Source organism: Etheostoma spectabile, chromosome 7, assembly GCF_008692095.1.
Source record: "Etheostoma spectabile isolate EspeVRDwgs_2016 chromosome 7, UIUC_Espe_1.0, whole genome shotgun sequence".
NCBI classification, from domain to species: domain Eukaryota; kingdom Metazoa; phylum Chordata; class Actinopteri; order Perciformes; family Percidae; genus Etheostoma; species Etheostoma spectabile.
In genome coordinates, this window is record NC_045739.1 from 28,045,463 (window position 1) to 28,061,272 (window position 15,810).

The 15,810-nt window shown below is 43.8% G+C and overlaps 1 protein-coding gene across 1 annotated transcript in view; it reads right to left on the minus strand.

Moving 5' to 3' along the window:
* Nucleotides 1-15,810, minus strand: part of itga5 (integrin, alpha 5 (fibronectin receptor, alpha polypeptide)) — a 37,318-nt gene that overhangs the window by 2,850 nt on the left and 18,658 nt on the right. Inside the window, 19 exon segments of the mRNA XM_032521835.1 lie at nt 42-164; nt 274-375; nt 994-1,107; nt 1,914-1,968; nt 3,683-3,788; nt 4,665-4,827; nt 5,236-5,341; nt 5,450-5,530; nt 5,654-5,733; nt 7,005-7,097; nt 7,188-7,338; nt 8,662-8,729; nt 11,653-11,790; nt 11,988-12,145; nt 12,596-12,651; nt 13,967-14,080; nt 14,548-14,593; nt 14,680-14,871; nt 15,555-15,763. Of these exon segments, the coding sequence (XP_032377726.1) occupies nt 42-164; nt 274-375; nt 994-1,107; nt 1,914-1,968; nt 3,683-3,788; nt 4,665-4,827; nt 5,236-5,341; nt 5,450-5,530; nt 5,654-5,733; nt 7,005-7,097; nt 7,188-7,338; nt 8,662-8,729; nt 11,653-11,790; nt 11,988-12,145; nt 12,596-12,651; nt 13,967-14,080; nt 14,548-14,593; nt 14,680-14,871; nt 15,555-15,763 (2,155 nt within the window).

The following is a 15,810-nucleotide window of genomic DNA, read 5'->3' on the forward strand; positions in this document are numbered from 1 at the left end:
ATCATTTTTGAACCCATGTTATGTTTCACAGCAGCACGGACCTTGTATAGGACATAGATGAGTAGAGCTAGAAGCAGCAAACCAGCCAGAATGGCCAAGATGATGATCCACAGAGGAACAGTGTTCTCAATATCTGGTTTATTCCACACCACTGGGGTCACCACCTGAGGACAAAAGCACCGTTTGTCAATTTATAAAACACAGGCCATTGAGATGATACCTCCGAATGAAGTAGGCCGTATGAAATGAATGAAAAAAAAGTTCTTTAAATACCTTTTTGTGTCCACTGGGAGCATGTTTGGGTAAGATGGCATAAGGCATCTTCTCCACACTGTATCTGGCCAGGCACTCCAGCACATATTGTTTGTAAGCTCTCTGAAAGAAGAAGCATAGCAACTTGAAAAATCAGTTTCACAATGAACGCAGTCCACCAGTTATGCACTAGGTGGCAGCAGAGACTGCATGCTTTTCCCAACAGAAATCTCTTCCACTTTCCTGTCACAGGAGAAGCTGTGATACCACATAAAGAAGTTTAATACATCCACGCATGTGCCTTGTGTTACAGAATGCAGGGTGGTAAAAAAAGGTCTTGCAGACTGGACTGAAAAGAAAATGTAAACTCGTAAAAACTACAGTCTAGATTCTCAGTCACTGATATCCCCTTTGTTAAGACAAATAAGGGAGACTGTACTAGGTGTTAAGAACTGATCCAGATTCAACAGAAACAAATATGTGAGACTGACTACTGCAGCAGTGTACCTCTTCCAGCTGCACATGTTTTCTTTTTCTGATGATTTAATGGAAAATGGCTTCTTACTTCCTGTCAAAGCCTGACATGACAAAATACAATACTTGGCACCGGTGGGAAAAGACTAATCTATAGTGCACAGCCTTTTCCTCCTCTGTGCCTTTGCCATCTGGTGGGAACACGTGTTCATGTACAGAACGTGTCTACAGAGTTTTTAAGGCAAGGGTCATCTCTGACTGACAAACCTCGGTGAAGGTCTCGGCCCAGATGCGGGAGCGCACTTTGAGGATAGCCGTTGTCCCCTTCTCCAGCAAACCCACGGTGCACTGGAGCGTCCAGCACTCTGTATTAGAGCAAGACTGCGGAAACAGAGAGAAAGGTGATGTTAATTGAATGCTAAATCCGTTGTGTTTAAGTCAGACTTGTGTGATAGAATAATTAAAATAATAAAATAATAAAAACATTTAAAACATACCTCTTCACTGAGGCTTATGGAATTTAATCTCTCCTGGCCTCTCAACTTCACTCTTAACCCCCCCCCCCCCCCCCCCCCTCCCCCGATTGTTAAGCGTCCTTGGGTTTGTGAAAGGCGCTATATAAGTCAAAGTTATTATTATTATTATTAAAATATATACAGTATATATTTTTCCCACAAAATTAAACCAGCTATGTTTAGGTGAAAGTCATGGAGGCAAAAGTGAAAACTGGTACAGATGTGGGTAAGGACAACTAACAGCCATGTTAATGCTGCGTGTCCAATAAATATAACAAAGAGCCCAATGTTATGATCACTATTCCACGCCTGTTTCAAATTAGATTGAAGGAATGTCATGAGACTGTAAAAATGCAGCATGCATCACTCGTCACATTATTGCCCAACCACAAAAACCCATTTTACTCAAGACTGTAGAATACACAGTCTTAATTTCCCTGATCCCCATAATGCAGCTTGGCAGTTTACCATTTCAGAACATACACACACTGTTTTAGAGGGGGTGCTGTAGCTAGACCACCCCCAGATTAAGAGGTTTCGGCAGGTTTCCTGCAGGGGCGCATTAGTTTACTTATTACACCAAGTGGGGCAAACACAGGAGGAGAAGAGAGTACCCGCCCAGTTCCTTTAGACTTGGTCTTAGACAGATTTAATGAGGGTATTCAGACAGACAGGGAGCGTATCAGTCCACTTCCTCCTGGTAGACCTCCTCAATGTCCCAGGGGCACTGGGGCCACAAAGGTTTGTGGAAATGACATGAACATGGACCAGTGCCAAAGATGCCTCAGACCCAAGTCCCACATGTCCTCCCTGGTGGGATTATGTGGTCAAGATCTGGAGCTTGGGGGGGGCGGGGGTCGTGGAGGCTGTTCCCACAGCTTCATGAAATAACTGGCCTCACTGCACAGCTGCTGTACACAGTTGGTACTGTTTTCAGTAATAATACAGTTATAATTGTTAGTATTCAGTTGTTAATGAATGGGCCATCAGAGTGCCTTCCACCTTCCTGGTGGATTAAAAAGCCAAAAAGGACAAGTGTCCTGCTGCAGGATGAACACATGTATCAAAGAGAAATGTATCACAATCTGGCAACCCTGGTGCTAGAAAGTGGTACCAAACATAACAGATACGCTTGCCGATAAATATGTACTGCAACATAACTAAAGTGCTGCAACACGATGAGAGTACCCCAACTGTAATTATGAAATATGTTTGGTTTGTTGGTACAATTACAATCAGGCTTTTGTTCTTCATGCTTCAAAGACTAAGCAGGTCATTTCAAATTCTCACACTATGACCTATTCTGACTGCTTCATCCAAGCTTTGCTAAACACTAACACTGACACTTTGATCAGGAGACACTTTGAACAGAGATGTCTGTCCTCCCGACCATGGAAAATAAAGTGCAGACACAGGGGGAAAGGGGTGAACGGGGTCCAATCTTTGGACATGCTTGATGAAGGAGCGTAGTAAGGAGCGACAGCCGCACAGACAAAGACCCCTTTGGTGGAGGCAGGTATCAACAGATGGACGGAGGCAGAGAGAGGAGCTACCTGCGGCTGGGTGGATCAATAGGGCCAGTGTCTGGGGGGCTCACAACATCCAGAGCCCAAAATTAGAGAGCTGCCTGTGAAGTAACCAGTGCATCCCTGACATAAAACCTCCCACGTCCCATCAGCCTCTCCACCCCTCCACCACTACTAAAGGCTCTTTAATGTTAATCACCACAACGGGACAAGCCTGCGCCCTCTGACCCCTCCCTTTTAACGACATCATAACCTAATTACCCAATCCCAGGAGCCTCATGAAGGAGCAGGGCCAAAGTCACCAAAACAGATCCAAGATCTGCACACTTCTAAAGTTGGCATATATCACGTGTGTGTATTGTGTTATTTTATTATATATAAAAACAATATTACATATATATATATATATATATAAATATTATATTATACATATATATATTATCATATATATAAATACCCATTATATATACATATATATAATACACTATTATATAAAAATATATTTTATAATTTAATACATATATATACATATATATATATATAACATATATTACATATATAATTAATACTATATATATATATTCATATATATACATTAATCTATATACAATATATACATTAATATATATATGATGATGATTGGGGGGGGCTATTTTAATTCCCCAAAAAGCCACCTGTTAATTAGACTTCAGCTTTGGCCGAATGATGACCATCTATACATAAAACATGTTGTGTGAATGAATAATGAATTGTTTATTTCCGCTTACACGGCCCATGTCCATATTTACATAAAAGGGTAAAGTATAACATTTACAACACAAAAGCCAGATGCGTACGGGGTAAATACAAGTAGGAATCATTTATTTAGTTACATATTTTATAGATTTGGGACTCTTTCCCTTCTAAGCATCTTACCAGTTAGTCAAATGAGCGAGCTGATTCCTGTGGCCTTCCCTCCTCTCAACATGGTGCTCTTGTCCCTTCAGGGCCAGGGTAGGGGGCTCTGTGGATGTATGCGGAGCTACCAAAGGGGGAGAAAGCACACACACACACAACACCCCCACACACCACACACACACCACACACACACACACACACCCCACCCCCCACACACAACACACCCCCAACAACACACACACACACACACACACACACACACACACACAACCCAACACACAAAACACACACACACACCACACACACACACACACACACACACACACACCACACACACACCACACACACACACACACCCCACACACACACACACACACACACACCACACACACACACACACACACACACACACACACCACACACACACACCACACACACACACACCTCCCATTAGTAACAACCAGACACTTTACCCTACAGCCGAAGACCCACCACCCTTCTATCAATATAAAAACCTAATGTTAGCATGACCCAGGGGCTTTCTGTCATTAATCAGAACAGTGAGATCTACTGCACATGGATTCCTGTGGAAGTACACCGTACTTAGCAATTCACCAGGGAAAAAAACACATTAGATCACAGCTTAGACAAATGACCACTCACAACCCTGCGCAAGCTTTGAATGTTTACACAAACAACTGCGCTGAAACGCTTTCCCTATCCTGAAGCTATAACTTGGTATAAGGGGGATGTCGAAGATGAGGGAGTTTCTGGGTGAGGTTGTTCATCAAGCTGTTCTGAGCATAGGGAAGAGCTGAGACTTCAAAGTGGTGGTGGGGTAAGTGTCCTGGGTGGGGCTGAGAGGCTGGAGGGAGGAGGTGGGTGTGGGCCAACCAGGCCCAACTGTTAATCATACATCTGAGTGGGAATCGGTGGGAGATGGTTCGGATTCGGCCTCATTTGACCCTGAGAGGTGTACATCTGTCTGTCTGCGAGACACTTACTTTGAGGCGTAGGTGGTTCATGTTTTTGTCGGAGGTGCAGTTGATGGGGCCTTCTGTGGAGAACTCCAGAGGGTAAAGAAGGGTTTGACCTTGGACTCTGAGGGGGCAGCGCAGCTCCAGCAGGGTGTGGCTGATCTGGCTGGGCCCATTGTTCACCAGCTGGAAAATAGGAAATGAAGTAGGAAACTTTAGTATGTGAAGTATTCCACAACTTCAAAAGCAGCTTGAAAAAATTTTTTCATTGTAGCTGGGAGGCTGCGACAGATGTTTCTCCTTGCAGAAACTTTCATATTTGACATATTTTGTTTAATCTACAAATAGGTCACCTAAAGTAGAGTGCTGTTAAATCTCATGCAAGTAAAAAGTGGATCAGCACAGCCTGGGAATACCCAGGCTGTGCTGATCATCCCACTGTCATCCCACTGCGTAATCTGGAGTACATCCTCTATGGTTTTCCTTCATTGCTGCCCTGGGAAGTCAACTGGCTTTAGGAACACTAGGATCTGCATTCCAACCCAACCTGCTCAGCCCCGATGAGTCTGCACAGCTAAGAATATGGCTGATTACCTCATAGATGTGCTCCACTACAGGCCCGACGTCCTGCTCCACCCCATAGTTTTTGGTCACCTTCCAGTTGGCCGGCGGGAAGAAAACCTTATCTGGTCGAGACACACTTGAAAAAAAAAGAGAAGTGGTGATGTGAGAAAATGCGTAGGGAAGGCAACAGAGACTTAAATGAAATTCCAAAGTTCAAATGAGGGAATCCTAACACTCCACTCACCCCTGTAGAATGACATCAGCCTGAACAACCACCTCCAGTTTGTAGGGCACAACCTCACTGTGGGAATTATTCTCATTTTTACTGTGGAAACAGAGAGAAGAAGGAAAAGATTCTGATTAGCTGACATCATTCGAGACCAGATACCACACATATAAACACTATATAAACTGTTAAAAAAATTATGCATGTTGACAAAAGTTGTACCTGCGAATCTGCAGCTCAAACTGAACAGTTTTGTGCGTGTCCTTCAGCCGTGGCACTGTGAAGCGCAGACCTGCCCACAGCTGCAAAGACATTATGTAAAAATAATAAATAAAAAAGAAACAAGAAAATGTAGTGTAATGTCACAGAATATTATATTTTCCATTATTACGTAACCAGCAACAGAGAAGGAAGGATTTTCTAGACTCTATTCACAGGATGACACTCGGGCAACCGTTCCTCCCCCGTCCCTACTGCACTCATCTCATCCATCTGATAGATATTTGATATGTGATTTTCTTGGGTGTGTCAGTCCGTGAACTCCACGTCTACCCAGGAGACAGATGCAGCACACGTGGGCAGGTCCAAACTGCGGCTGAGAGTTCTTGCTTTGCCCTTTTGTTGTCTGTAATTTCAGATCCATTCGTTTTCCACATAAACCGGTCCATTAAGTCTATCTGCATCTCCCTTTTTATTAGCTACCTCTCATTCACATCAGATCAATGCCGCAACCTAACCTTCCCTCAAATGCTACGTCAACTTCAAAATTTTCTAAATGTGCCCCTTTTATATAAGCCAGAGCAGGAGCAAGTCCTTTTAGGGCAGATATCATCCACCTCACACTTTGGCGTTGCAGCCTTTGGTTCCCCTTTCCTTGTTTTTCCAGGACAACATCCATGCAGCACATTTCCCCACCTCCACTCCCTTCACAGATTCCATACATCTATTTGTCAAACTTTTTAAAATTATTATATGGCGTTCTGGGGTGCTCCTAAGAAGCTATTCGCTGGGGAGAGACGTGTAGGATGGGCTTATGCTGTTCTTCATTTGTACATGTGTTTATTTGGTTTACAGCTTATTACCTATTGTTATAGGGTCTTGAACATTGAGGTTATCGTGTTATCTAGTCTTGGTTTTTGCATGGGTGCATGGTGACGACGAGTGGTGACGGAGGGACATGGTGTGTTTGTGCAGGTTTAGCATACCCTTGCATCTCCTGTTTGTGTCCCAATCTTAGAGGTGGCCTGTGTGTGTCTGTGTCTCTCTTCCAGTTAACATGTAGTCGACAGTCTTCCGCTACAGACCTATTAAAGCATGCCAACTTGCGACATCATTAAAAAGGGGAACTCTACTCAGCAGGGAGCTTGAGGGCACAGATGGAGTCTGTACTTCCTGTCACAACATTTCCTGACACATCCTGACTTTTCCTGTGCTGTTGACACCCAACTAGGAGATGGCATGCAACCTTTTTTTTTTTCTCCAAAGAGCAAGAAATCACGATTTTGTGTCAACTGTTGTGCCAAATCCTACAATCCTTTGACCAGTACTCCCAAAAAGACAACGGTGTCCTTACACTGGTGCCAGACTTCATCGGGTTGCCCAAATCACAGCTGAGGTATCGGGTCTGGTTCTCCGTCTCATAGCTGCAGGTGAGCTGGGTCAGGCTCTGAGAAACAAGCAGACGGATCGGTCAAACCACAGCAAAGCACAATCATCAGGGGCACAAGACCAACAGCCGTAATACATTTCTAGTCACCTCATTGTTGCGGGCAATGCCGCTGTAGTCAGCTTCCGGGGGCAGCACCACATACAGCTCGGCCTCGTACGCCCCTCCCTCGCCCTCGTTCCTGGCGTTGAAAGTTAAGGTCAGCGAGTTGTCATCACCTAGGTAGACTTCCTTCCTGTTCCTGAGGACCCAGCCAAAGACAAAGTTGATCACTAATAGGGTCAATGTTCAGGTTAAACTGTGTCAGGAGGACTCCTTAACCAACAGATAACTATGGATGCTTGATGTTTCTTTTTTGGTTTAGAGCCGATCGATTAGATTCATCTCCCAATATCCCACCATTAAATAAAAATATGTTCCAGAGTGGTAATAAAGTCAACATGCTTAATAACACAGTGTCAGACTGTTAAACACCTCCCCCTTTCCTTGCTTTCTCTCCCTCTTGCTAGTAACAATGAGAAATTCCATTTGGAGGGCCACACAGATGCTTTTAATTACAACCCGCTCTCATAAAGCAGAGCAGGAGAGCAAGGGAGAGAGACCAGTTCTGAAGCTGATCCTCTGCCAGCCTGCGAGTCAACCGTTCTCTGATTCTAACTGGCATTGCACTTTTTAGACCAAACAAAGGCTGAAAATTAGAAAACACCACAAAACCTTAAAGCTCCCCCCCAAGAGACCCTCGCTCTAACAGATTATGTGCTTTGGCAGCGGAATAGAAGAAACAACATTGCATGGATGATGGATACTTTTTTGAAATCTGAAATTCCCCTAAATCACAGCCGTCCCATCACCCCCCCCCCCCTACTACTATTAGGCATTCTTAATTTACAACAGCGCAGACAAAAACATCGAGCTATTACTTTAAATTGCACCAATCACACTCGATGTCTGGAGTTGCACTTGGATGGAGCGCAGTGCTAACACCCGCTCACAGCAGGTTGTTCCATATGTGATGGATCAGCCATACATTGGGGAAAAAAATGGTGGCAGATGGTAGATAAATATAGGAATGTAAAATCAAAATGACAGAGCAGAGAAGGGAGTATCAGGGAGGCTGTTATTTTTGAGACAAATGCTAACAGATTTCTTTAATCAAAGCGTGGAAGGCAGGGTGCATCTGACGGCTGCAGAAGCAGGCGAGGCCCGGGACTCACTACCACACAGCTCTCTCACTTTCCCTTTCATCTCGCTTGTCTTTTCCCCTTAGCCGTAGCACCTGTAGAGCAGAGCGGCTTCCTGTTTTCAGAGGGCGGAGTACTTCTACTCTACTGCAACACGGTGGCTATTAACAGTCCCTTCTCTGGTATGCTAAACTAAACAAAGCAGCGGAGAAAAACAAAAAACAGCTGTATTTAGCACTCAAATCCAAGGTCCTATTGGGAGGTGAAGATTTCAGTGACCGTGGTTTACAGTTCACCATGCATTATCCGTCTCATATATTTTCCTGCAATCCATACGCTGTGGGATTTCTTTTGAAAAATATAATGAAAATGAACGGACTCACCCGTGAACTGCCAGCTTCAGGTCAGGAACACAGATGTTATCCTCTCCGCAGTCCAACAGAATCTGAGCCTATAAGATGCACATTGGGGGTGATACAAGGTTTAATAGGGGCCAAAGAGCATGATGGCCATACAGTAAGTCATGACTAAAACACACTGCTTTTACATGTGAAGAGAATTAGGCACACAAGATAAATCAAATATCTGTTTATGGGAGACAACAGGATGAGTGCAGCATGATGCGACATGTGGTATGACTAATACATTCCACTCAGCCTCACACACACAGACACAGACACACACCTGCAGTCCCCAAGATCTCATCACCACATCATCAGTCATTTATAAAAGTGTTGCGGCTCGGAGAGACAATGTCTGACTGAGTGATGTCATGACAGGCACAGACACACTCCCCTGCACCAGCTGTCCCGGCCGGCGCGCACACATGCTTTCTGTTTGCGGCGTAAGAGAAGAAAATGGTGAATGGAGGAAAAGTCCAGCCCAGAGACCGTGCCAGACGAGATACTCCTGTGGAGCTGAGCCCAAAAGCTGCCAGCTCGCTCCCAGCTCTCACCAGCGTCCCACATCACAGCGCTATGTGGCAAACCACACGCTACGCCACCCAGCGAACCACAGCAGCATAGGATCATACGGAGAGGGTGGGAGCAGAGAAACTACAGAAACTTACTGAGACAGAGGGTATCTCTGTTGACCTGTAAAGCACAAGTTGGGGTTCAGCAGTGGGTGAAGATGTACTCAGATCTTTTACTCAAGTAAACGTACAAATACCACACTGTAAAAATACTCAATTACAAGTGAAAGTCCTGCATTGAAAATGTTACTTAAGTATCATCAGGAAAATTTACTTACTTAAATATTAAAAGTACTCACGGCAGAAAAATACTAGATATAGACTAGATATATTAGAAACTGGAAACAAAACTGTTCTGTGTTTAATCAGCTAATCATTTCTGCTGGACTTAGAGGCCGTTATATTGTTGGGTAGTTTAATTTATAATAAAACATCTTATTTCATAAACTACATGTATTTTATGTGCATCTTAATCAGTGAAGTAACTCGTAACTAAAACTGTCAGAATAACGTAGTGGAGTAAAACGTAGGAAGTGGCATGAAAAGGAATGACTCAAGTAAAAGTACATGTGCGTCAAATGTAAACTTAAGTACAGTACTTGTAGTAACTGTATTAAGTTCCTTACAGTGGGGGGGGGGAGACACACTGCTGGATAAGTGGGTGACCGCTGAACGTGTGGCAGGGCAGCGGCAGAGAAAGCCCTGCGGATTGCTAAATTGCATCCCGCTGCGCCTGTGACAGTGTGATGATGCTCATGACGATGAGGATAATAAATAGAAATGGAGGAGGAGATTAGAGGGAGCCAAGCGCCCCCTTTGTCATTACACCATCCAGGGGCTCTAATTATGGACACCGTGGTAACCACCACGATAACTTGGCCACATGTGCACCCTGGGTCTGTAAATGTGTGTGTGTAAGGCAGGAAAAAGACGTCCACAGGCCCGTCACTGTAGTTAAACAACAACAACACTGACCTCAGCATGTGACATAATGAGGGCAAGCATCGTGCAGTGAAATCCAAACACTACATTTGCAAAAGAAGGGAAATACATTTATCAAATTCCTACTCAATTGATCAGAGGGTATTATTCTAAGAACAACGAGGGCATTGATGTTCTGAAAAGGTGACAACAACTGGGATCCTTGCTGGTTTCGCACAAATGTATGTCTGTGTACAAGATCTGAGAATGATCGCAATTAACAGATCCATCGAGATGCCTTGACGCCTCATAGAAACATGTGGAATATGTTAAGATGACAGAGAGAGTGAGACGGTGCCGAGCACATCAACCATCTCTCATTCTCACCCCAGCTTGAAGAGAGTAAGAACTTGGCAGAGTTAATGAAATGTTAGCACATATTCTCAAAGCATATGTGGAAATCGATAGGGCATCATGTGTCTGATCAAGGCCAAGGCTGCGGTGTAATCGTCAACCTTCACTGTTTATTCACTGCTACATTAACACTGTCTAAAGGAAGATTAATGAAATATGTTGGCAGTCTTACACAACTCCCACTACCCTTTTACACACATATACACGGGTTAGCTTTGCCGTCTTTTTTCGGTTTAAGGATGATATTTAGCCCAGGCTTGTCTCAAGGTCTTGGTTCAGCAATAGACCACATCTGTTGGAGGCCCCGCAGCTTTGATATCTAGCAAGGACATCAATGACAGGGTTCAGCAGCGATCCAAAAAGATACAAACAAACCCCGGTAGAGAGAAAAATAGAAAAAGAGGGGGAGATAAAACCATGCTGATTGCCATTCCCCAAACTCTGCAATCCAGTTTGTTGCTGAACTCACACATGGTGCACGCTGTGCCACGGCTGTAAGGATGCCCACATGTTGAGCCAACTCTACTCATTGCCAGAGGAGAACTGGCATAATGCCACAAGATTTCAACCAGATGGGCAAATAACCTGGCTGCACCCCCACCCTAAAATACCTCCCAACCGTATGTATCTGCAGCTCTGGAAGGCGTCACCTATGTACCGTTACGCAGCCAAGCAAGCTGAGAGCAATTCCTGCTGGGACAGGGAAACTCCACTGTACATATGCCTCATATTTTCATTTTGAAAAACAGCTTTCCAGACACTCTGGAGCTCTTCCCAGCCAAGTAGTTTAGAATTTACATTAAAATGAACAGACTCATTCTTTCATCAGGGTCAGGGGGAAAGTCAGTGAGATGCTGGCCAGAGCTAAGATATGGGGAGTGATAACTCAATGTGGCAGATATTCTTATCATCAGTGCAGAGCGACTGAGTCTAACTAAGAATCATATGTACATTATTAGGAAACGCTGCTCCACCATATGTTGATGCTAGAAGGCCCGTAGATCAAACAAGGGTTAGCTAACTGTGCTGGATAGATTGGAACCAGTGTAGTGCTTTTTAAATTTACCTTCTGTTCAATTGTGTTGGTGGTCTGATAGTTGAGGATGGGCCGCAGGCCGTGGGAGTCGGCAGCAGCTTTTGGATCCAAGCTGAAGTTCAAGGCCACATAAATGGAGGAGAGTTTATCTCTGAAGTCTTTCTCATCCTGCAGTCAAATAAACACATACCAGGGTTTTTTGTCAGATGCAGTTTGCACAAAAAGTGAGAATCTGTAATCGTAAAAAAAAACAGTTCCAGCTTCATAGTTTTTTAGAAAACCTGCATTTGTTCAAACTTATTGCCGGTGATTATGAACTAAGTTACAGTCAGAGAGGTTTTTATAAGAGAGGAAAAAGAGCATACTCTTAGGTAGATCTGGGTGTTGTTGCATATACGCTTCCCATGGCGCACCCTCACACTCCCCTGAAGCAAGGGCTGCTGGGAATCCAAGAACAGAGCCCTCCGCACTGCCCCTTTCTGCTTCTGCTTGTTACTATCAAGCTGCACTTCCACCTGGAAATCTGGAACACGTAACACACACACACACACAAATGGGCATTCATGGTTTGATGAATGTTCCTGAGTCCCGTAATGACAGGTTTTTAAAAAAGAGCTCCATAAGTACTCTGAAGCACACACAATGTAGTCAATGTAAGTCAATGGTATGGGGAACACTTGTATATAAAGGAAGGAGGTATATAAAGGAAGGAGTAATTAGAGATAATAAAGAGGGGGATATTGATGGGGGGAATTGACTAAGCACTGAGAAGGTTTGATCATTAAAAGGTAGATCACAGAAGATATTTTCGCACCCTGCGCTCTATTTTTGTCATAAAAAAATCCCAAAAGCCACATCACCTGCCAAAACACTTGAACCTACACACTGTTATGGATTTAAAACATTAACATTGGTGACTATTTTGACAGTTTCCGTGCTTGTAACAAAGTGCAGATGTGAAATATTGGCTCACCTAGGATGTCTGGTAGGTGCTTCCCATCAGCAGATATGCAGAAACTCAGGTTGACACTGTTTTGGACAGAAAGGACAAGAAGCATGTTCATTAATGGCCAAGATTCAGTGTAAATATACACCTCACTTGCCCTCTCTGGTTCTCTCCCTTTCTCTCAAGGCCCGAGCTCCTTACATAGTTCACATTACAAGGGACGAGACGTTATGGGAATGTTATCCTTAATATTCAAAAAATGCCAAATGTTTGGAGGCATCTGACCACTTTTGCCAGCCAAGCTGATAAATTGGTGGGTCTCCATTTCCACACACACACACACACACACACACACACACACACACACACACACACACACACACACACACACACACATGGAATAGCAGAGTTAAGAAGGGTGAAATTGGGCGACTCAGGTTTCAGTGCTGACCAGTCAATGGCAGTCTATATAAGCCTGTAGCTCTCTCCCATGACATCAGCCGCACAACACGCTGCTGCTGTCCAAAAGTCTGCAACCCCAAAACCCCCCCAATCCTTTTACTAGTTAACCCACACAAGAGGCAAAGAGAAAACACTGGAAGAAGTGAGAAAGGAAAAAGGGAGTCTGTTGAAAATAAACACAGGACAGAGAAGAGAGGTGAAACGGGAGACATAAAGACACATTGTACAGTGACTTCTTTTGAGGAGAAGTCAAATCTTCATGTATGAGCTCCTGTGTCTGCACGACTGTGTGTGCACGCTCACGGGAGTCTACGTGTCCTGATGTTTCCCAGCTGTGTTCAACCACCAAACAATATCTCATTCAAAGCAACAGCGAAAAAACTCCCACCCTCTGTCCCATTATCCCTTGTGCTCTCCTTTCACCCCCACCAAAACCTCATCGCCAGGCAACGTAGTGTAATCAAGACACATGTGTATACAAGAGTTTCCTTTATGGATCAGGATCTGGAAAAGTGTGTGTGGGGGGGGGGGGGGGGAGCAGACACATGAGCGCGGCGTCAACCATGTCGAGCAGCGAGCAACCGTCTGTTTCCTCTCCCCTTTTCTGGAGCTGTGCACATTTAGTGGTGGAGGCCAAAAAGGCCAACAATGCTGCCATTCAGCATGTTATTTCTCTGCTCAACATCACACACAGTGTGATATGAAGACATTTTCATTCAGATAAGAGAAATTCTTGGTTCATATTAATACCGTGACTGCTGATGGAAAGGATATTTCTTATCTCAACTTCCTGCCAGGATAGGAGTGTTTATGCATGTTGGGGGAAATGGAGAAGCCCATCGTTTTACAGTTGGGTCGAACAAATGCCAACAGAGCAGCACTCAAGCAGGCACAGGAAACAGATTGTTGGTGCTGGACAAGATGCTGAACACTCACCAAGAAACAGAAATGCTGGTGTTTCCATTGGTGATTATGCAGTTCTTCTCTTCAGGGTTGATCATGGTGGGGTAAACTGTCAGAGAGGCACTGGTGTTGACGATTGGGCGGGATCTGTGGATACAAAAATAATGTCAATTTTAATCATCAAAGACTACATTTCCACTCTTCTTGTCTAAAAAGGAATAGCTAGACATTTAGGGAAATATGTGTATTCTCAGAGTTAAATGAGAAGATCAATATTATTCTCATATCCGCCAGTAAGGTGACAGTCAGCTAAGCTTAGCATTAAGACTAGAAACAGAGGAAAAACAGTAAGCTAGCCATGTCCAAAGGTAGAAAAAACATCTGCCTACAAACTGTAAAACCTGCGGATGGTGGATTTGTTTACTATTGGACAGAGCCACGCTAGCTGTTAACCTCTGTTTGCACTCTTTATGCTAAGCTAAGCTAACTGTCTATTTAGTTTTGGCATGAGTATTGATTTTCTTGTCGAGAAAGTGAACAAGGATATTTCCCACGTCAAATCAAAACAAACAGGACGCATGATGTCATACAGTATATGATTCAAAACAACATACCGATAAAGAACTGCCTTATTGACACCAAAAGCACCAACAATGAGATCTGAGGAAATAAATGAACAAAATTAGAAAAAATACAAAACATTTAAAAAGATAATGATGGCCACTGCATAATGCGGCCTTACTGACCTGGGTATCCATTCATGTCCAGGTCCTTAGCACCTCTGAGAGCAAACCCAAAGCTGGCAGGAATAGCCCCAGCAGCCCACTGGCCACTGATCACCTGAGATGGCTTTTCCCTGAGTCCTTCTGAGTATCCATTATAGATGTAGACCAGTCCCTGCCGATCCTCCCCTCCAAATGGACAGCTGATAGCCACATCTGCCAAAGGTCAAACATGAGGAGCAATATCAGTCTATACATACAGATAAAGCAGCTTATATTATAAAAAGGCACAATATTATACTACTATTTCTAATACTAAGATGATCTACAGCGAGAGGTTCTGTGAGGCTGTACTAAGACATAGCTGTGCTTTGAGCTAAATGCTATGTTTGCTAATTACTAGTAAACACAAAGTACAGTTGAGGCTAATCACATCATTAGTTGTGCTACTTGATCATAAACTGAAGTTTAAGCAAATTAAGGTTGAGCATGAGGAAAAGTCTGTGGATGACCAAAATTATTAGGCTTCATCTTTTTGGGACCACAAAATGTAAAAAATGTCATGGCATTACAGCTTATAGCCTGGCCCAAAGTGTTGGACTGACTAACCATGCAATCAACATTTCCATCCCATGCCTAGTGTTGTCTGTGTTAGACTGTTAGCCCACCAGACCTCCAATCGTATAATTAATCCCACGATTTTTTAGCTGTCCAATCCCATAGTAGAATTTCAATTTCCACTACATTTACCTCAGTTTTTTCATTTGCAAACAACTACAATTTAAACGCATCTGTACATCATTTAACCTAATCTTTAAATTATCCAATTTACACTATTACTATTATCTATTTTCATGTTTGAAATCTCCCATCAACCCCTCTAAAATCCCCATTCTTACCATTGAAACCATCCAGGTTCAGATCCCCCAATGGTGCAATGGTGCTGCCAAATCTCCCAAACACCTGGGTGCCTGTCAGGTGAGGTAGGCGGAGCTGCAGGTCCAGGGGGCCCCGCTGTAGGTAAACATAGACCCGGCCCATCTCTTCCAGGCGACCATCAGAGCCCCGGACCATGAACATAGGAGCTCCCACCAGCAGGTCAGCCATCCTGCAGACAAGAAAGGAAAATCACACAAAGTCATTTAAGCTCAGACA